The sequence below is a fragment of the Dermacentor variabilis genome, chromosome 7 (genome assembly GCF_050947875.1).
Source record: "Dermacentor variabilis isolate Ectoservices chromosome 7, ASM5094787v1, whole genome shotgun sequence".
NCBI lineage: Eukaryota > Metazoa > Arthropoda > Arachnida > Ixodida > Ixodidae > Dermacentor > Dermacentor variabilis.
Window position 1 is genome coordinate 80,805,511 of NC_134574.1, and position 22,427 is coordinate 80,827,937.

Here is a 22,427-nt window from a genome sequence, read left to right on the forward strand (position 1 = left end):
GTTAGGAAATTGATGCACGGTGCCCCGTTTTGGTGAGCGAGCGATACCGAAAGATGATATTGACAAAAATATTATTATATGAATGTCGCATACGTGTCGTTTTCGCTTACCAGTCAAGCGATAGCCGGTATATGTATAAAAATGACATATTCATGGCTTACTGTCTCGAGTCTATGAACGAAGGCTTGTGTCTTTTTTAGTAGCCACGTTTACACGAACATGACGTTGGCGTATGGCATCGCACTTGCAGCACACTGCATAGATGTAAACGGCTGTAATGCACTGGGAAGCGTGTTATGTAGCGCCGAGGTTAATCTGCATTGCAAACATTGGCTATGAAGTTGAGAGTATGTGTACCCAACTACGTTACATTCAATGAACGGTAACTAATTATTCTCGTGTTGACTCCACTAATGTTGTTGCAAGAATGTAAACTGGCAATCAGCAAAACAGGATGGCAGCTTACAAGAACTAAAGGGCCCGCGCGCCCCCTAGGAAGAATACAGAAATCTTTCCAATTGATGCATGTGATGATGCATACGTCAACAAGGGCTTGTAAGATAACGAAGAATGTCACGCCGGCGGCGAAGCATGCCCTTGTGCGCAACATTTCGTACTACCTCACTTTGTTAAAAAGGCCAGAGAACAAAGCAACGCGGTGTCTGGAAACCTGTCCGCATGTGTTGTTTTCGATAATGAGGTTTCTTTTAAATTTAGCAATAATGCATGACAATAAGTATCTGCAGAGGTGTGTTCATCAGATGACTTGCCAGTGGATCTGTTTGTCATTATATGCTCCTCTGAGCTATTATAAGCTCCAGCGAGCTCAATAGAACGTTGGTATCCAAAGAGGCACCATTGCTTGTGTGAATTGTTTCCAAAACTTACCCAAAACTTTCGCAGCATTGGAATGCCAGACAACAAAAATAACCTTTTTGTCCCCGGTTTGCTGCAACAAAACCTTAGATTTCTCGCCTGTTCCCTTCTTTCCCCAATTAAAATAAATGAAACCCGAAAAGGAGGGGCCCTAAATATAAGGCAATCCAAGTATAACTCTCGGAGTACTTTGAGAGCGCAGCTCTTCGGCGCGTGTTCCAGTGTTGAGCGTCGGCGTCCCTCACCGTAACCAAGCGAAAGAGCACAGCGAAGGATGAAAGAGCGAAAGAAGAGCGCAGCGGGGGATAAAATACTTGGATAGCGTAGAAAACGCGAGTTGGAAAGCGGGAGAGAAGGGTACAGCAGAACCATGAGTAAGAAAGTGGAGGAGGAGAACATGGTGAAAGAGTGAGGAAAAAATCGAAGAGCCGCACAAGATGTGCTTCACGGCAGCGACCAAGCACTCGGCGAGCGCATGCCTAATTAGGTAGGAAGATCCACGAGGTCTTTCATATATACGCAAGAAACGTATCCAATTTTGTCGTTCTTATACAAGTGGATATTTTCCCAGATGTCTTCGTGAAGAAAGGGCGCTGACCTCCAGTTCATATGCTTCGAATGGCAAGCTGTATACTAGCCGGACATTTATGTGTTCCTTGTTTACTTTAAATTTATAACTATGGCTCACGCTGTGCACAACTGGCCACACTGCACGGGCATATTACAGAGTGTCACTACAAAGTAGCCAACCGGACACTTCATCTGGCGTACCTCGCTGTCTTTCACTTCTCTGTTCTCTCATTTAATTGTCAACTTTGGTGACAAAGTTAACCCCATCATTGTCTTCATTGCATTTCTTCAGTGCAGGTAAACGTTGATAGTTAGGAAAAAGACACATGAGGTTTTACATATCTACACAGAAAGCGTGTTCAATTTTATCGTTGTTGCACAAAAAGTTGGATATCTGCTCAGAACACTTCGTCTTGAAAAAGGTGCTGGCCTCCAGTTGATGAAATGCCATGATGAGGAAGCTACATGATAGCGTGATGTTCATACAGTCCTTGTTTGGTTTTAGTTCATCAATATGGGTTGTTCTGTGGACGACTGACTGCACTAGCGCTTATGGCAGGCGTAGGCATTCGATGGCGAAGCCTTCCGAAAGACAGGGGTCGAGCGATGTGAGCACGTTCCTGACACGCGGGGACTCTTTCGAGCAGCGGAAGGTGCCACACAGTATTTGGAAGAGCATGAGACTGCTCCGACTACTATCATCCTGTAAACCGGTGGGCTGCTTGCGACCGTCTTCAGAACGCGCATTGTATGAGCTCTACGAAAGGCTACGCAAACATAAAATGCCGTTGCGTCAGTAGATGAACTTGCTCAATCCAGATGACTGGTGCACTGCGAAAATTCAATGAACGCAACAGACTCTGCAAAGCGTGGTGGATGCAGCAAGCTATCTCAGGCAAGCGCAAGCCACCAACACTGTGCTCAATATGAAGGTGGCAGCCGACCTGACGCCAGAGTAGCTTCAGGAAGCAGCTGCCAGAGCGTTCTTTCTGCAGCTCATTGTTATGCCAGATACGTACGTCTACGAAGAGAAGATGTAGGACGGTGAAACAGGATGCGAGACGTCCTTTACCATTAAAGAGATTACCATTGGTATGGGCGCCACACCATGCCGTTGGTATAGCATGCATAATATCCCTGGCAGTTGACTTAGTAATGCGGCAAATGCTTCACAATCTCATCAAATCCGAGAAGCTCAAGCTACTGGATCAACTGAAAGACTACTGGCCTACAAAGTATCTATTCAAAACTGGCCGCTGTGGCAGCGCCTGCTGCTCGGCTCAGACCAGCGGGACCAGATCTTCGCCGTCCAGCTAGCCGAGGCAGCCGCTGATACTCAGTGAATTTAGGCCGTCTGGTAGGCGGAGGGAGGGTGCGTCCGGCCCGTAATTGTTGTTTCGCTCTCTCTCTCTCCCTCTGCAATGGACTCAGTTGAGTGTGCATTCCATTCCGACAGGAAAGAAAAACACAACGACGATTACTAACATTGAACAATATCGCTGGCATCGACGCTAGGTAAGCTTCAATAGGGCGTTGTGTTTACCGGCGCACCAGTCATCGCGAGGAACAGAGCAGGAACCTTTTTTCCTGTGGCCAACACAACCTTCTATCCTGGCTTGTGCACCAAGCACAGCCTGCTCCTCTACTTCTGCTATTTGGAAGCAGGTGCCGTGCCTGGATGAGGAGCGCTAGTGTTGCAGTGGTGGTGGAGTTAAAGAACTCATTGGCTACTATGAAACATGCGGCAGTTCTGGCAGCTGTAGAGAATACCGTGGCCGGCACACAGATTGAACTGAATTGAACTTTATTAGACAGAGTAGGGTCATACCGAAAAGCAGGTCATAAGCTTCGCACGGTCATTCCAGGAGGCTTCACGTTCGAGATCAATTCTGGCTTCAAACAATCTAGCACTTTTCTTAACACTACGGAAGATTTTACTTCCGTGGTGCTAGGAAAGGTGCTACATTGTTTGAATGTAACAGTTTCGCCCAATAAGCGAGGTGTCGATTGCGATAGCAAATTAGTACACAGCTATAGGAAGTAAGAATAGTAGTTTTATCGGCCCTATAAACTCGGAAAAATTAGCTTACTAACTGAATTAACGAGCATGGTGGCAACGCGTTAAAGCATATACGAACACAACATATTTGATGCGCGCGGACAGTCACTGTCAAAGCGCTGGTGAGCGCAAGCGTCACAGAAACAGCGAGCGAAGTCACCTTCGTGGGGTCTTTCGCTTCGACGCAAAGCGGCGAGAACACAGTGCACCAAGAGGTATGAGCCGCTTGCAGAACCCTTTCAAAATACGGCCCGGGCGACCGCGCACGGCCGGTTTGTCATCAACTGTTGCGTCACAGCAACTATTGTGATCGGCCGTTTGCCCTGCGACAATAGTCGGCTACGGAGAACGCGATAATGGGCAACGAGCCGGTGACCTCGCCAAAGCCATCCTCAACTCTTATGATTAATGGCCGCCAGTAGGAGTTTGGCGATTAGAGGATCTGTCAAGACAGGTTCAACCAGGAGTGACTCTTCTAGGAGGGGCCATTCCTTAGCATCACATGTCATGCGCGCAAACTACCACGCTGGCACCAGAGAAGAGGTCAGTGTGTTCCCCCCGTCCCCTCTTCGTGCACAGTGATGTGCGTAGCTCTCTTCAAAGGGAAAGGACTACCAACCTCCGGATTGGTAGGACATGATGTCACCGATCTGCTGACGGCGGATAGGGGGAAGGCGACTGCACAATAATAACGCAGTGTTAAAGAGACATTCGCTTGGAGCGATCGCCTGCTAGAACTTGATCATGAACTTCTTATTTAGCAGAGGTTCTTGTAAAACTATTTTACGTAATGTAATATACACGTGTGTGCTTAAACTTCTTGGATTTCGGGCTCAGCACCACCTTCCCTTACTCCTCCTCGCTGAGTCGAAAACACATATCTTCAGGCCTCCGGTCGCAACATTGGACGGCAGCGGTAAGATAGTCTGCGCAGTGCTTCGAATTCGGTATGGTGAGTGCACGACCTTTTCTCCTTGAGAGTTGTCAGACTTAACGTTTTCTTTCTGGTAGCAAAGGTGTTAGAAGCCTTGTTGAAAGATATCTTGTGCCTACAATAAATTCCTTGAGACATTTGTCGGCAATGCAAAGGTAGCCATGGACTGGAAACGCTGCGCAGAACGGACCAAAAATTATGTGTGGGGAATTCAGGATTGATTGGGGGGGAGGGGGAGCATTTAGCGAGGGCGGAGGTGATCGGTGCAATAGAGGCAAGGGGCAGAGATGACGAAGATATTGTGGAAGCGTGGGAGGATATTCAAGGCCAGAGGGAACGCGAGCGCGAGGAGGAAGACTACGAAAGGGAAATGGAAGAAATTCGAAGGGAAAGGCTGCAGTTCACAGCTCAACGGGAACGATTTAGTCTGAGCGATTTCGGGGACGGTGTAGGCACTCTATGCTTTGTGTCTTTTTTCGACCAGGTGTGCACGGATATGAAGTTACATTGTGTCTTTTGGCCTCCTAGTTTAGCGGGTTACCTTTATTGGGCGAGTCCTTTGCTTAACTCGCCTTTCCGATGAGGAATTCAGGAATTAGGATAAAGCTAAGCGTGGGTTACTTCGTTATTTCGGTATTCATGTTGAACGCGAGAGGGAAAGCCCGAGTGTTGACTGCAAAGTTTGTCCTCTGGAGGACACTGAAGTTGCGCCAGTGAAGGAATAGCGCAAAAAGTGTGTGGTGGCGAAACCTCTAAATCAGAGCGTGAGGAAAGCGAGGCCGTCGTTGGGTCTAAAAAGAGGAGTCACTTCGGAGGGCGTCCCTTGCGAATACGAGGCTTCTTAAAGTAGCCATGAGAAGGTTAAGGAGGCACTGGAGACCTTCCTCGTATCAGAGAATATGGACGATATTCCGGAATAGTCTAGAATAGACAAGAATGCGGTGGCGGCCGAGTCGAGAAAAGACCTGACGCAGCAAGTCGGAGAGGAGATCGCTGAGGCATCCAGCTTCGGTGACTGCGCAATTCAGGCGTACGCCGAAACAGAGTCAGCGGCCATACCGGAGAGCCCTCCTGGCGGGGAAGAAGCATGTTCCAGCAACCCTATTACGGTCAGTGCGGGGATGGATGCTTTCCTCGTGCCGCCGAACTTGAGTGACTCTCTGGCATTTCCCAAAGTAGAGACCTATGATGACCATTCCGGAGGACGTGTCTTGCGGGGAGGAGGTTTGTTTCAGCACCCATAACAAGGTTAAGGAGGCACTGAAGACCTTCCTCGTACCGCCAAATTTGGGCGATCTTCCGGGGTCGTCAAACAGAGAGGGTAACGCCATGGCGGCAAAGCAGGGCAGAAACCCGACGCTCGGGGTTCTGAACAGCACATTCGGTGACCGTTTGGCAAGGCAATTTTTTTTCAGACGGTGCAGGGTCAAAAGAGTGAACTATTCAGCGCATTCGAAACTCGAGATAGGCGCCTCAACGCAGCCCATAAGACAAAGGAACAGGCCATCCTGCCATGCGGGAAAGGGTTCATTGTGGCGGTTCAAAAAACGGAAGCGTCTCGAAAGGCTGATGGGACAGCTGAAGTGGCTAGCGCAAGGGTGGGCATGGGACACTAAAAAGGCGCAAGGAAAAGAACAAACTTCTAAGTGGTGTTTATTAGAAAAAAGGTATGTATATATACTCTCAAGCACATGATTATAATCGGTTACAATCGTGCAAGTAAGCATGGTCATCACAAATAAACAAGAGCGCACCATGGCCGCGACAAGGCCTAAGGCGGCCACCCACACACAGGTCCAATAAATGCAAATTCTTTAGCAGTCAATGCTAGGGATGGTTTACTTACGCCGTTGCCTTCTGCGATAGCCGCTGCCTCAATGATCAGTCTAGTGTTTTCTTGCGTGTTGCTTGCTATTATTTCTGTTTTTTTTTTAACGGTGAATGACATTTGTATTGGGAGATATAGATCCCAAGGAAACCCTCTCTCGCTTTTTTTAACTTTCTTATTATGTTCCTGTAGTCTCACGTTTAGGCACGTTCCCGTTTGTCTCTTCGACGAAACCCTTTCTGTGCGCAACGTTGCATGATTTTGATCGTCTGCTGACGGGGCTGGTCTTAGCGCATAACTGAGATAACTTGTAGGGTGAGGAAAAAAATGACCGAAACTCCCGCCCGTTGGCCTATTTAGTTTTTGGGAGATAGCGTGATAGTATGGGACACCGCTTGATTCCTGCGAACAATATAACGTGGGCATGGAGGGGTATCACAAGAGTGCAACTTCTTACGCAGCGGCTCTGAAACAAAAACAATAAGGCAGCTGGGATAACCAAAGGCTTCAAACGAACTATCTACGGGCTGAAGCTCTCTTGTACTGAGTGGTAACAGGACTTCAGCAAGGCGTCTTTCAAGCATGCCTGAACAATGCCGCGTTTGACCAATTTACTATAGGCTGATGAAAGAGCCAGCGGGATTTTTTTAGCGCGGGGCCCATATTTCCAACAGACATGCTCGCCTGAAAATGACAACCTCAAATAAAGAAACTTAAACGTACCTTTTCAGGACGTCCATGCGTGAGAGTGAGCGGTTCCAGGCATTCGCTAAACAGCGTGAGTGTCTGCTGGAGGGATGAATCAAAGCCGGTATCATTGCAGTCTAGCAGAATGAGGTAATCATCGACAAAATGAAAATATTATACTACATGTTGGCCAGATAAAAGAGCTTGAACCTTCCTATCTAAGTGCCTCAAAAACAGATAGCTCAGAATATGGGCAATGCCTGAACCCATACACAAGATGCTTTTCTGCAGATAAACTTTTCCATTCCATTCAGAGAAAGTGGAGTTAAGGTAAATTGTTAGAACATCCAAAAAACCGTTGATACTGACACCACACTCATTCTGGAACGCCACTGCTCCAAATTCAGAAATGGCTTCTTCAACGATGCCAGTGAGCGCATGATGTGGAATGGAGCAATATAAATCCTTAACATCAACAGAGAAGCCCTTATACGGAACATTGATGTTCTCCTTAAGATGTTGAATTATCTGAAATGAATATTAACTAAGAATGGGTCATTCTCTTGTAGCATTTTTACGTAACGCTGGAGCCAACAGCCAGTCGACTTTTGCCACATTCCCCTTTCGGAGACCGTCACGCAGAATGGTGTTCCGCTCTTGTGAGTTTTTGCTGAGAAAAACATTTGCAGGGCTGTGCTTTCTTTCTTTTCAACGGACGTGACGAGTGAGCTAATATTTAGCTTGTTAGCTTGTTTAACAAACATTTTGCTCAAAACTTGCCGGTCTTTAGATTAACATCTGGCCAATTGTTAGAAAGCACACCCACAGCAACTTCAGATTTCCTAAAGAAGGACGCGTGACGTGTGACATTGGAACCCACCTTCTTTGTCTGAGGCCGAAAGACACAGGCTGTTACTCTTTAGGTAAGAGGTAACCATTCCAACAGGAATGTTTCCTACACCCTCGACGTGATCCTCCCAACGAGCCTGAAACTTTGAGCCAGAGCTGAACCGGCTTAGTTGCCAAGGCTTCTTCAAGGCGCACCGATGAGCTGCCCCCTTGCGAGCTCTTTTTGTGGAGCAGGACGGGCCGTTTTCATAGGCCGTTTACCCGCGCCGACAGTCGCTCACGGAGAATGAGATAATGGGGAACTGCCCGACGACCTCGTCGAAGCTATCCTCTACTGTGGTGAAGGAAAAGTGGTGAAGTGGTGGGGAAAACAAAGAAAAGAAAGAAGACGCCAGCTCAGAACACGCGACGGAAGAGTGATATCGATACTATCTAAAAAGAAAAGCTGGAGCGAAGCACATCTCAGTGCCAACGGGGAGGGAGAGAGTTGGGGAAAAAGATAGGGTTGCAGAAGTTGCACTTGTCGCTATGGCAGCGGCGAAGCAAACCAGTAGGCTGGAGCGCATTGTGTTGGGCCGGGGTGGAAGCTTTGTCAGGGCGTGGCAGCAACGACATAGTCTGGCAATAAGCCCCTTTGCGATTGCGTCACGTGTGCGCATGAGCAATCCAATGAACAGCATCCTCGTAGTGTGCTCCTGGTCTGTATTGTGCTCCGATTGTGCCAGGAGTGCGAAGCGGGCGCCGAATGGTGTCATGTCTTGACAAGCGGGGGGAGAGAAGAGCGACTTGGAGTAGAAGACAGCGGGCACCTGTACTGAAGGAAAGGAGAACGACGTCCAAGACGTGGAAGCAGGTGACTCGTAGTCCCAGACGTTTGGCTAAACGCTTCTGCTGGGCGTTGCAACTATCCTCCGTAGAGGCGTCTCATGACGTTCGGTGCTTTACGCAGTTTGTCATCGGCAAATGGCTTAATCCACTATCTGCTCCTCAGTCAGTTACAGGAGCGTCGGCACAGTCGAGGCGGGTGCGCTCACCTCAGGCCCCGAGCAACAATGGCTACGGATCCTTTATGCAGTGAGTTGCACCTTATGGTAGATATCTTTCCTTGGTGGATCTTGTAGTTTATGTATTGACTGACCATTGCGCTTTAGAATCCGAACTCTTATTTTACTTTCTGGCGGCTCCCATTCTCTACCCTGCTCTAGAATTATGTTGATTCGGTTTGTTTATAAGTTTATCTGTGTGTGCTTGGGTGAAATATAGTGAGAAAAACTGACTTCTTCCCGGCATCATCGCTGAACCAACGCCTCAGTGTTGATTCTCGTTAGATCAATCATTTTCTATTGAGAATATTCACAGCGCCTTAAACTGGCAGAATACGGAGGTGGGGAGATGAATGCTTAGCCTCACCCCTAATAAATCGTTTCTGGACGCCAAAGTTCTTCTTCCGCTTCCAAGAACATGGCTGGACGTTCTTGTTAAACTTCCGGAACCGTTTCGAAAGAAGGGCAGTAGTCAAGATCATCTTGCACAGCGTAGAGCTAGGACTTCTTGCACAAATAAAGGAAGAATGCAGTATTTACGGAGACAACATAGCACTCCTCAACGAGACTCACTAAATTGCCGTGTTGTCACAGTAATGTAAATGAAAGAGAATAAAGAGGGATATTGAAGGGTCTGATTTTTGTTTCTCTCAACTCTGTCAAACCCCTCGTTAACTAAGCCAAGGAAACAACAGGGGAAATAGAATGTTGTTTTACGGGGTGTGTAGAGGTGTTAAAGTAAAGGGACATGAACGGGGAAGAGAAAACAATTTGCATCTGTATGACAATGAACCTAGCTCAGCTGTGCTCGAAATGTCCACGGTATTATTGCGTGGTTCGTAAGATGCTTGCGAAAGTGCGCGAGGGGCAGCGTGAAATTGAAAAATGCGCGGTCATTTATACTCTCAGCAGGAAAACGATGAACCGGGTCGGCAAGATCACTAGAATGAGCACGAGAGCCTGTGACAAAAAGATGATGACCTTAAACCTTAAAATGCGCGTAGGTCAGATGCAAAAATCGACCAAGTGCCTGGACAGGCTCGCAGCAACAGTAACATAGCGGGGCATGCGTCGATGAGCGAGAGTTCAGACGACCACTCTGTCTCCGCACCCCCAGACTTGGACCGCACCGGTCGAACCCTAACCTGTAGCTAATTCTTCTCGGCAAAGCATGACTGACGTCCCGCTCTCAAGGCACACATTCCCCTCATTGAACGTATGCTACCACGGATAATTCGGGGTGGTGGGCAAATCAAGGCCAGGACGGGAGCCGCGTGAATGGAAGACATCCATGATAAATGAAGGACACGTAAGGGTCGCCGTCTAACACAACTGTCGACAGTGAAGAACGCCGACAAGAAGTAGAAGACACAGAATCATTAGCGTGATTCACTTGCGTGACGGGCATCCGTCGTCCTGCCAGCCGCACGCAATGGGACCGCTCCGGCGACGGAGGTCCCCAGCAGAAAGACCTGCAACAAGATGCCGCCTGCTCTGAAGGATCATCATCATCAGCCTGATTACGCCCACTGCAGGCGAAAGGCCTCTCCCACACTTCTCCAACTACCCCGGTCATTTGCTAATTATGGCCGTGTTGTCCCTGCAAACTTCTTTATCTTATACACCCACCTAACTTTCTGCCGCCTCTGCTGCGGTTCCCTTCCCTTGGGATCCAGTCCGTAACCCTTAATGACCATCGGTTATCTTCCCTCCTCATTACATGTCCTGCCCATGCCCATTTCTTTTTCTTGATTTCAACTAAGATGTCATTAACTCGCGTTTTTCCCTCACCCAATCTGCTCTTTTCTTATCCCTTAACGTTACACCTATCATTCTTCTTTCCATAGCTCGTTGCGTCGTCCTCAATTTACGTAGAACCCTTTTCGTAAGCCTCCAGGTTTTTGCCCCGTAGGTGAGTACTGGTAAGACACAGCTATTATATACTTTTCTCTTGAGGGATAATGGCAACCTGCTGTTCATGACCTGAGAATGCCTGCCAAACGCACCCCAGCCCATTCTTATTCTTCTTATTATTTCCGTCTCATGATCCGGATCCGCCGTCACTACCTGCCCTAAGTAGATGTATTCCCTTACGACTTCCAGTGCCTCGCTGCCTATTGTAAGTTGCTGTTCTCTTCCGAGACTGTTAAGCATTACTTTAGTTTTCTGCAGATTAATTTTTAGACCCACACTTCTGCTTTGCCTCTCCAGGTCAGTGAGCATGCATTGCAATTGGTCCCCTGAGTTACTAAGCAAGGCAATATCATCAGCGAATCGCAAGTTACTAAGGTATTCTCCATTAACTTTTATCCCCAATTCTTCCCAATCCAGGTCTCTGAATACCTCCTGTAAACGCGCTGTGAATAGCATTGGAGATATCGTATCTCCCTACCTGACGCCTTTCTTTATTGGGATTTTGTTGCTTGCTTTATGTAGGACTACGGTGGCTGTGGAGCCCCTATAGATATCTCAGTATATTTACATACGGCTCGTCTACGCCCTGATTCCGTAATGCCCCTATGACTGCTGAGGTTTCGACAGAATCAAACGCTTTCTCGTAATCAATGAAAGCTATATATAAGGGTTGGTTATATTCCGCACATTTCTCTATCACCTGATTGATACTGTGAATATGATCTATTCTTGAGTAGCCTTTACGGAATCCTGCCTGGTCTTTTGCTTGACAGAAGTCTAAGGTGTTCCTGATTCTATTTGCGATTACCTTAGTAAATAGTTTGTAGGCAACGAACAGTAAGCTGATCGGTCTATAATTTTTCAAGTCTTTGGCGTCCCCTTTCATATGGATTAGGATTATGTTAGCGTTCTTCAAGATTCCGGTACGCTCGAAGTCATGAGGCATTGCGTATACAGGGTGGCCAGTTTCTCTAGAACAATCTGTCCACCATCCTTCAACAAATCTGTAGTTACCTGATCCTCCCCAGCTATCTTCCGCCTTTGTATATCTCCCAAGGCTTTCTTTACTTCTTCCGGCGTTACCTTTGGGATTTCAAATTCCTCTAGACTATTTTCGCTTTCATTATCGTCGTGGGTGCCACTGGTACTGTATAAATCTCTATAGAAATCCTCAGGCACTTGAACTATCTCATGCATATTAGTAATGATATTGCCGGCTTTGTCTCTTAACGTATACATCTGATTCTTGCCAATGCCTAGTTTCTTCTTCACTGTTTTTAGGGTTCCTCCGTTCCTGAGAGCATGTTCAATTCTATCCATATTATACTTCCTTATGTCAGCTGTCTTACGCTTGTTGATTAACTTCGAAAGTTCTGCCAGTTCTATTCTAGCTGTAGGGTTAGATGCTTTCATACATTGGCGTTTCTTGCTCAGATCTCCGGACAGGCCGCCATTGCAATATGAACCTGGCAACGTTTAACGCTAGAACGTTATCTAGTGAGGCGAGTCTAGCAGTGCTATTGGAGGAATTAGAGGGGAGTAAATGGGATATAATAGGGCTCAGGGAAGTTAGGAAGCCGAAAGAAGCCTATACAGTGCTAAAAAACGGGCACGTCCTGTGCTACCGGGGCTTAGCGGAGAGAAGAGAACTAGAAGTCGGATTCCTGATGAATAAGAATGTAGCTGGTAACATACAGGAATTCTATAGCATTAACGAGAGCGTGGCAGCTCTTGTTGTGAAACTTAATAAGAGGTACAAAATGAAGGTTGTACAGGTCTACCTACGCCCCTACATCCAGTCATGATGACCAGGAAGTCAAAAGCTTCTATGAAGACGTGGAATCGGCGAGTGAAAACAAAATACACTATACTGATTGGCGACTTCAATGCCAAGGTAGGCAAGAAGCAGGCTGGAGACAAGGCAGTGGGGGAATATGGCATAGGCACCAGGAATAGCAGGGGAGAGTTATTAGTAGAGTTTGCGGAACAGAATAATATGAGGATAATGAATACCTTCTTCCGCAAGCGGGATAGCCGAAAGTGGACCTGGAGGAGCCCGAACGGCGAGACTAGAAATGAAATAGACTTCATACTCTGCGCTAACCCTGGCATCATACAAGATGTGGACGTGCTCGGCAAGGTGCGCTGCAGTGACCACAGGATGGTAAGAACTCGAATTAGCCTACACCTGAGGAGGGAACGGAAGAAACTGGTACATAAGAAGCCGATTAATGAGTTAGCGGTAAGAGGGAAAATAGAGGGATTCCAGATCAAGCTACAGAACAGGTATTCGGCTTTAACTCCGGAAGAGGACCTTAATGTTGAAGCAATGAACGACAATCTTGTGGGCATCATTAAGGAGTGTGCAATGGAAGTCGGTGGTAACTGCGTTAGGCAGGATACCAGCAAACTATCGCAGGAGATGAAAAAAAAAACATCCGCCGGTAAATTGTGTCTGCACTTTGAGATATCTTTTGCTTGTTTTTCTTTGCCACATTCCTGCAGATGTTTCACAGCATTCGTTTTCATTTTTTAAAGTTGTCTTCTATCCAGTTGAAACTCATTATTTAAGCCTACTCATTTTATGTGACACGCACTATGAGAACCCATCTATTATTCCCAACCCACTGCCATTAGAAAAAATAATATCACTAAAATATCAGCACAGGCATCCTTGCGAAAGTCTAACGTATAGCGATGCTCTGGAATGTGCTTTCTGCAAAATTCCATCGCTCAAATGCAGGCAGCGTTGACGTTGGTGACAAGGCCTCGCATTCGCTACACAGGCATTTGAAAGCCAAAATATGTGTAGCGAACGAGCTGTCCTAACGCATACTCCGGGCAGTTCTAAGAAATCGGTTTTTCTTAAAGAGTAAGTTACCCTCCAAGAATCTTTAGGCTTTCGCCCTTTCACGTACCTACGATATTCTTTTGATATTATGTAAGGATTGCAGGAAGCTTGTGCACCCGAAGTGGTTCAAACATCGGTTTAATAACCCTGCTGGCATCAACCGTAACTACTGACTTTTCACACGTCATTAAACAGTCCAAACTGTCGCAAAACATGTGATCGCAGCGTCTTCCTTATCATTTGCATGCCTCCAAAACGGCTCGAAGAACCCAAATATTTCCGTGGCTCCTCCACGGGTGGTGGGTCTGCGGACTCTGAACACTGATGACATTGCGTTTTATTTTGCTGCCATGACGTCACACTTCAGTATTGTGACCTGGGGAAGAAGTGCTAAACACATAGTATCAATACCCGAAGGACACACACTGCACTGCAAATACAACTCCACATAAATTCTTGGGCAAGTTGGTGGGGTCTGCTAAACATTAATTCTATGTGCATGAGATGCGAAAAGAAGGATGCATACAGACAAACGCGCGATTTAAAAACGCATTTGACGATTCACTGGGCAAATATATCAGAAGCCGTAATTTTTACGCATGCTTACCAAACGATAGCGATGCCATCACAGCGCTGGTTTATCGATAAAGCAAATTTGCCTTGAATAAGTGCGTGCCTGCGAAATACACGGTAATGAGTGCGTCACGGACGCACTGCGGTGGAATTATTTTTGAGAAATAGCATGCAGAACTCACGACCGAATGAGGGAAGCAGGGGCTTTATATGGCGGTTCGTTTTGTCTGAATATCTAGCCATGGGTTAGCAACTACGGGACATCTATAGCGCCGACCCTAGACAAAACATAGCAATGGCGCGCTTCACAGTACACCAGTAGAGCGAGTAGTATTGGAATAGTTGTTTTAGACCGCCGGGTACAGGCGAATCACGCGTGTAGACGTACATATTTCGCTTATTGTGAAAGGCACGAAATCAATTATTATAGGTGGCTCAAATGTAAATGACAGCGCTTTGCATACATCACCTGATGTCAGAAGAATCAAAGCGACACGATCGCGGAACGAAAACAATCAATGGTGTTGTAACCTATTAAATATAGCCAAAATATCTAAATGCCTTAAAACACAGGGTGAGCAAACAGCAGATCCGAGTGAGCAGCAAGTGGAATGAAATATGTTGCATCGAATAAGTTTCAATTATTCGGCTGATTGGGACATTGATGGCATGTTGCTTTAGAGCACATGCGTGAATAGAAATACTAGTTCAGGGTCAGACACGCCTGTCAACTCTGACACGGCCTGTGTCAGAGTTGTCGGATGGCGTGAACGTCAAAGATAGAAAGCACGATAGCGTTTGTTGTTTTATTGCGGATTTCGTAGAGGATGAGGCTGTTTAGCAGTACATCTGTATCGGAGTCGGAGTCCTTTCCTGAAACTGCCACACCGGGAGATCCAGGCGGGATCAGAGGAGCACTGTTCTTTCCGAGCATTCCATCAAAGCTTCCAAGCCTTCAATCGCCTCAAAACTCTCTCGAGAATGCCCGTGCGGGCTAGCTAGGCTATTCACTTACATGCGAAGCTATATGAAAGACTCCAATAAAGAAAGTCGCAGCTTCGTCCGAAAGGCGAACCCTCGAATGCGACAGCAAATGCGTAGCTATGTGAAGTAAGCATAGTAACTTTATGGTCGTATAAACCTGCAAACGTTCGCTTACTATCTAAATTAAGAAGCATGGTGTCAACGCGCAAAGGCAGACATGAACACACCACGCTGGATAAGCGCGGACGCTCGCTGTCGAAACGCTGGTGCGAGGAAGCGCGGCAGCAGCAGCGAGCGAAGTGACCTTCGTGCTGTATACCGCTTCAAGGCAAGCAGAGCCGCGAGAACGCAGCACACACAAAGCTATGAGCCTCCGTCGCACGCAGATTGCTTTCAAGTAGGGCGCGCGCGGCCTCGCAACGCGCAGTAGCTGCCGGAGTTCAACGCCGCACCCTCCTTCCTCTCCCCTAGGGTATTTCGCGCGGCGGTTTCCTTCCCGCTTACCTCCCTTGCGCGCACGACATCAAGCCGTGATGGTCGGCTCCCCTCGCGCGCTTTCACTCGCAGCTGCGGCATGCGGAGGACTTCGTGCGGAACATCAGGGGGACGACAAAAGTACGTCTGGAGTGCCCATATAACTTCTATCGCAATAAAAGAGTACGCGGTCGTTGCGTCAGCATTTTTTTTATTGGCGGTGAAAGACCAACAACCACAAGGGGCCACCACTCACGTACTCAAAACAGGTGAAAAGGGCAACGAAAGCTATTTTCGAACAAGTGTTTGACAGATCCAGGGTAGCGGGGAAAATTCCAAAATTATTAGATGGCTAAAAGGTCCAGCTGGAATACACGGTAAGTTTCCTCTCGAAGCGCTTACTTCCCAGCGCACATAATACAATCACTCCCCACGCAGCCAAGTTATCTGACGTGCTTACAATCCTTCCTGTCGGATAAATATATAGCCCTCAATACTTTTCTGGCGAGCATCCAGGTTTTCCCATGTGCATAACTGATGTAGGATTGATGTTGGTCCTGGAGCGTGATGGCCGTACCAGAGGTCCAACGCAAGGCCAACCTCGCCTGAGGAAATTGAGGATAACAATATAGCCATGTAGTAAGCTACCAGTCTGTTTTCATACTTGCCTGTCACGTTCGATGTACAATTTATTTCTGGGTACTACTAAATTTCTGGGCAACGCCGGTCGCCATTAGGTGATAGGCAGCAGTTAGTAGATGTCGGAACGGAAGTCGACGGCTAAATTCCAGCGTGACGCTCCCCGTAAAGGTCCTGCTACGTTCACACGCGATCTCTAGTCGGACCCCTGCGTGCACTAACATCCCGCGCAGGGCCTTTGCAACCCGTTCCGTGTCAATGCTCTATTGTGCTACGGTATTTGGCTAGCGCGTAGGGAAGTTCATCATGATCAGCACCAAGCGATTTACATCAGGAAAATTAGTATTAGGGGCCCAGGTATATCAATGGCAACCCTAGGAAACGATATGTTAACTATGTGTGCGCTTCCAAAATAAATGTGGCTTACGAAATGTTTCGGAATCCTATCGGGTGACTATCTGTCACAGCCTGTAGTCTTACTCATTGCTAAAGACCGTAAGATGGCCGCGCCCATATGTGCATGAATAGATTCTAGCAATAGGTACTCACTGCAGTACTCAAAAGAAAGAAATAATGGGAACTAATGATTTGGACGTCACAACACCGCGGTTTCCGGTCTCCGCTCGCATCGTCAGCGTCAGCAGCAGCGCGCGGCATTCGACGTAGGGCGGAGCTACAGCGCAATTTTAACCGACGATTACGTCGCTCCTAATTGAAAAAAAAAACCCAAATTTTACCTACATGGTTTATAAGCTTCCCGCATCCGTATATGAGCGTCTTATTGAATTCGACAGACTCTTCAGCTTCCCTTGAAAGGTGTAAACAGCCGGCGTCGCATCAATCCCCAGGATCCCTCCTTCCGCAGACACGGCTAAGCCGCGCACGACTACACGCGGGTGGGTCTAACACTCGTGTGCTCGGGTACGTGGTGTCGCAACACACACCAAACGCCTGCTGACGCAGACGCCCCTGCGGCGACGTAAAGGAATCATTTTTACAATAAAAAGAGTACAAATAAGTACTCCCCCATGTGATACACAAGGTGAAAATAGATAAATGCTTGTGTAAGTGCCGCTTAGATAAACGACCTAGACGGAGAACTGACAATCTAAACGTAGTACGTACAGTTCCACAAACAACTCAAGAACCTTGCCACTCATACCTAGTTCTGAAAGGTGACGTAAATTTCCGTCGCGCCAGGTGGTGTCCTATTCCACTTCTATATAGAGAAACACAGAGAAAGAGATCTTTCTGAACCCCCCCCGCCCCCGCCTCCCCCGATAGCTTAACGTATATATGTCTCAATTTGTACGAAATGGCCGTTTATAGATCCGCATTCTCTAAAACCACTCTGATGGGGATTTCTTTGATTGAAGGAATAAAATCGCCGGTTAATTATTTTCTTTTGAAATAACTCACAGAGGCAGTTTGATAGCGCTGTAGGGCAACTTGCCACAGAGGATGGATCTTTATTATGTTTTAAGACAGGGGACTACAATAGTCCCTTTCCATACTGGTGCTATGCATTTTGTTGCAGAGGTGGTGCTCAGAAGAAACGTTTGTGTGGCAAGGTAAAAAAAAGCTTCATCGATGCGCACCTATTTCTGTCAGCTGTAGGAGCACAATTTTGCCATGTATTCAGCGAAGCTGTTGTACGTGACTACAACAAAGGGAAGACTGCATGCTTCATCTTCAGTGCACTGCATTGTATTTTGCGCTTGCATATGTTAGTATAATTCTTTCTGATCTGCGAACAGAAATAATGCTCATGGTACTGCACCTAGTTGCACACTAATGTATCTAGAGTTCTATTGATTATACAGTGCGTCTCACTACTCAGTGTGTTCCGAAATCCTTGCCCCAACGTCACCATACTTATGTGAGACGCCGGGACAGCAAAGTGCCACGCAGAGTACCTGATGTTGAGTACTAGGAGATCCGCCACTCATCGACAAGTCACGGAAATATTTCAGTGCCTTAGAGCGGCGATGGGGCCGTGCAAATGGTAGGAAAGACGTTGCGATCGGGTGTTCTGTGACAAATATGGCTCTTTAAAGAGGCCTCTTTGCAAAGGGGCCTAACGTTGCAAGTGATGCCAGAAGGATTATTAGACTAATGGTTGAGTCAATGCGGTGAAACTAGCTTGCTGTTATGCTGAGAATTCTCGAAAACAAGTCGGAAATGAGTTAAAGGGCGAAAGTCTAAGGATTCCTGGAGGTGAATTTATTCTTTAATCCATAAACACATTTGTTAGAAATTCCAGAAGTATGGCACAAAACAGCGCGTTAGGCACGCGTACTGTGAGCGTTCAACTGACGTGTTGGAAATGCAACACCTTGCAACGAATCTGGATGCTCTCTGCACGAAGGCGCTAACATATTGTAGAAAGTTCATGCCAGAGAAACGCTATACATCAGATTTCAGTGAACAAGCCAGCCCGTGCTGCTACCGCGTTAAAATTTTGATTGATGATCTGCAAAGCACGCTCATTGCATGCGACAAAGAGATTCAACCCATCAATTTCGCTCGACTACAATAAGTACAACAAATATCACGAGTAAAAGGTCAGCACGGGCTGATTCGCTGGAATGAACTTTCTGCAAGATGTTAACACCTTCATGCAGGGAGCATCCACATTCGTGGCAAGGCGTTGCACTTCGAACACGTCAGTTGAACGCTCACAGTACGCGTACCTAACGTGCTGTTCTGTGCCATACTTCTGGCATTTCTAAGAAATGTGTTTATGGATTAAAGAATAGATTCACCTCCAGGAATCCTTAGGCGTTCGCCCTTTAACTCATGCACGACTTGTCTTCGAGAATTCCGAGCATACCAGTACGCTTGTTCCACCGCACTGATACAACCATTAGTCTAATAATCCTTCTGGCATCACTTGCAACTTTAGGCCTCTTTGCAAATAGGCCTCTTTAAACAGCCATATTTGTCATAGAACAGCCGATCACAACGTCTTGCCTACCATTTGCGATGCCCCATCACCGCTCGAAGGTGCTCAAATATTTCCACGACTTGTCGATGAGTGGCAGATCTCCTGGTACTCAACATCATGTACTCCGCGTGGCACTTTGTTGTCGCGACGTCTCACATGAGTATGGTGATGTAGGGGTAAGAATTGCGGAACACATCACATTGATTAGCAAGACACACTGTTCCAATAAATATAACTCTAGATACCGTCTTGCGTAAGTAGGTGCGGTACCCTAAACATTACTTCTGTTCGCCCAAGATACGAAAAACTGTACTAACGCATGCAAGCGCAAATTAAATACTGACCTAATTATTGGAAGGGCATATATAGCAGAAGACGAAATTTTCACAAAGGTTAAACACACGATAGTAATGTGGCCAAAAGATCGTTTGTCCATAATGCAACAAATTTGTCTGGAACACGTACGTATCAGCGATATACAAGCCAATGGATGCGTCGCTGCAGCGCTGTGGTGATATTCTCTTTGATAAATAGTACACAACGCGCACAACAGATGAGAGGGAAGTCGGGCCAGAAAAGGCTGTTCTATTGTTTCGAAGATATAACCTGAAAATTGTAGCACGGAATCTAAATTAACTATATCAATATCGCGCTTCACTGTGCTCCAGAGGATCGAATAGTACGGGAAATGTTTTTGTTAACGCGCCGGGTATACTCGGAGCTACACATGAACACGAAAATATCTCGATTAATCTCTAAAAGCTGTAATCTATATTTAACAGCCAGCTCATGCGTAAAGAACGGTCCTTTGCATACAGTTTAATTTAGAGAAATCAAACTGACAAGATCGTGAAACGAAAACGATTGCTTGTGTTCTAAACAACTAAATATATTTCAGCGGAACAGTATTTGCGATGACCGAGAGGCGAGCAGTGAGAAGACGACGACGACGATTGGAGGCTAGCACGGGCTGTTGCCTCTTGGCCAAGTGCGGCGTATTCTCTTGTATATATACTTGTATAAAGCTTTTCGTCTGCGTCTTCCTACGTAACACATCTGGTGGAGGTGGACATTCCCTGTACTTCGTCACCGAGCTTCGCAGTGGACGGTACGTCGAGCCTTCCTTCATGGCTCCCGGCGATGACAATTCGACGCTGCTGCCCCCGACACCTACGGCCACTTCGACGACCTAGATCACTCTCCTCGCTCCTCGTGATCCTGGCGTGTTCTCGGGCAAAGATGGGTAAGACGTCGAGGAATGGATCAACCTGTACGAACACGTCAGCCACAATAACCGGTGGGACCTTACTATCATGCTCGCCAACGTAGTCTTTTACCTCGGTGGCACACCTCGAGTTTGGTTTCGGACGCACGAAGATGAGTTCACCAGTTGGGATTCGTTCAAACAAAAGCTCCGAGACTTGTTCGGCTAACCCCTACGGTCACCAACTTGCCGCGCAGAAGGCGCTTTCCAGCCGTGTGCAGACGTCAACAGAGCCCTATGTCACGTACATTCAGGACGTCTTGGCTCTGTACCGCAAAGTTGACGCACACATGACGGAGTCAGACAAGGTTTCCCACATCCTCAAAGGCATTGCCGATGACCGCCTTCAACTTGCTCGTTCTCAACAACGTGGCGACGGTGGATGCAGTTAGGGAGGAAGAAGAAGGCGCATAACCGGTGGGACGCGCTTCACATCGTCTTCGGAGTTTTTCGATGACTGTGCCGGATTATCACCTTGTGCTACAAAAATTCTTGCACCAAGTGTTCCGTGTAGTCATCAGGACCACGAGGATACCTGCCTTTAAGGTAGGGGACCATTTTATGGGACTTTAAGGACGATTGTGTGCCCACCCAAGGCGAGTCGTCGCTAAGCCTAGGCTTGCTCCGCCGACCGTTTGGCCTAGCCGCCGCGGCCGACGGGCGGTCGCTGCTGGAACGCACATTATTCCGAACTCTACCTGCATCATGGCCACTCCCATGAGTGTTGAAATAGAGGGGGTGGATATTCACCCCGAAGAAGTGACCAGGACCCTGGGCTGGCGCATCGCCGGTGAACGCAAGTCCCGACCACGTCAGCGAGACCTAGATCTACCCAATGCACTTCAATCAAAACCCTCCGGTGCCGGTCGTAGACCCGAGAACGCCAAAGATACGTTAATCAAGAGAGCGCGCATGCCTGCACTGCCCCGAGACGATACCAAGATCGTGGTGAGACCACACGGGGGTCTGAATATCAGCAAGGTCGGCCATATGGAAGTTGGCCGGGCCATTTACGCTGCGGCGGGAGTCACCAAAGAAGAATGGATCCGGTACGTGATATGCCCAAATTACCAGCAAAACATCGTTGTCATCAGTACTTCAAAGAGAGAAAAAGCTAACCGGTATGTTGGAGTCACCAAGGTTGTCGTCCAAGGAAATGAGCACGAGGTCAGCGCCTACGAATCGGCCCCCCATGGCATGACCAAGGGAGTCGTACGAGGCGTCCCCCTCGGAGACACGGTTCAAGAAATCAACGAGAACATCGTCAACGAATATAATCCCACTGCAGTAGAGGCCAACCGCATCGCTAACACGACGTCTGTGGCGATCGCCTTCAATGGACTCAAAGTGCCGAACTACGTTCGTTACGGGGGCCTGCTCGCCAAATGCTCGTTATACAGAAAACAGATAGATATCTGCTATCAGTGCGGTCGCCTGGGCCACCGCATGGATGTTTGCCCTGATCCAACAGACCGGATCTGCCGGGGATGTGGTGCTCGAAATTCCGATGAACAGCACAAGTGTACCCCCAAGTGTGACCTCTGTGGAGGAGGACATTTGACCGCAGACAAGGTGTGCAGAGCTCGCTTCAAGATCCCGTACGTGGTACGGAAACGCCGGTGGGAGGGGAAAGATACCAACTACACGCCTGCAGAAACCTCCAAACCGCCACGTCGGGAGGGAGCAGCTACGTCAGGGTACCGGAATCACTCTCTTTCCCGTGAAGGCGGACGAGGGCGGAGCAGCAGCTGCGCCTCAAAGCCGGGCTTGAGAGCGTCGTCGCCGGGTGACGTGGCCGGCAGCAGCTGCAGCGGGCGCCGCCGGGAGTCACGCTCAAGGTAGAAGACCCGGAGCCAGACACCGTCGAGGAACGCCGCTAAACAGGTGGGCTGGGCAGTTAGATCTCCCATCGCTCTTAGCAACAAAGATTTCCCT

General features: G+C 47.7%; 1 protein-coding gene and 1 long non-coding RNA gene across 7 annotated transcripts in view; one reads left to right on the forward strand and one right to left on the reverse strand.

Annotated features, from left to right (window-relative positions):
• LOC142586868 (uncharacterized) overlaps positions 1–21,626 on the reverse strand; it is a 62,664-nt gene extending 41,038 nt beyond the window's left edge. Inside the window, exons 1-3 of one of the 6 annotated variants that reach the window (XR_012829265.1) lie at positions 21,612–21,626; positions 10,240–10,318; positions 6,991–7,053 (exon numbers count right to left, since the gene is read on the reverse strand). Coding sequence is in view for 3 of the 6 variants with exons in the window: in XM_075697742.1 (XP_075553857.1) it covers positions 6,991–7,056; positions 10,240–10,318; positions 17,023–17,044 (167 nt within the window). In the remaining 3 variants the exon portion in view is untranslated. Of the gene's footprint in view, positions 1–6,990; positions 7,057–10,239; positions 10,319–14,218; positions 14,234–17,022; positions 17,179–21,611 lie in introns of those variants that run through there. The other 5 variants (XM_075697743.1, XM_075697742.1, XM_075697744.1 and 2 more) reach the window with 5 other exon arrangements.
• Positions 21,627–22,156: 530 nt separating this feature from the next.
• The window catches only part of LOC142586869 (uncharacterized), a 51,927-nt gene continuing 51,656 nt past the window's right edge, over positions 22,157–22,427 (forward strand). The window contains exon 1 of the long non-coding RNA XR_012829269.1: positions 22,157–22,376. This is a non-coding gene — a long non-coding RNA (uncharacterized LOC142586869). The remainder of the gene's footprint in view (positions 22,377–22,427) is intronic.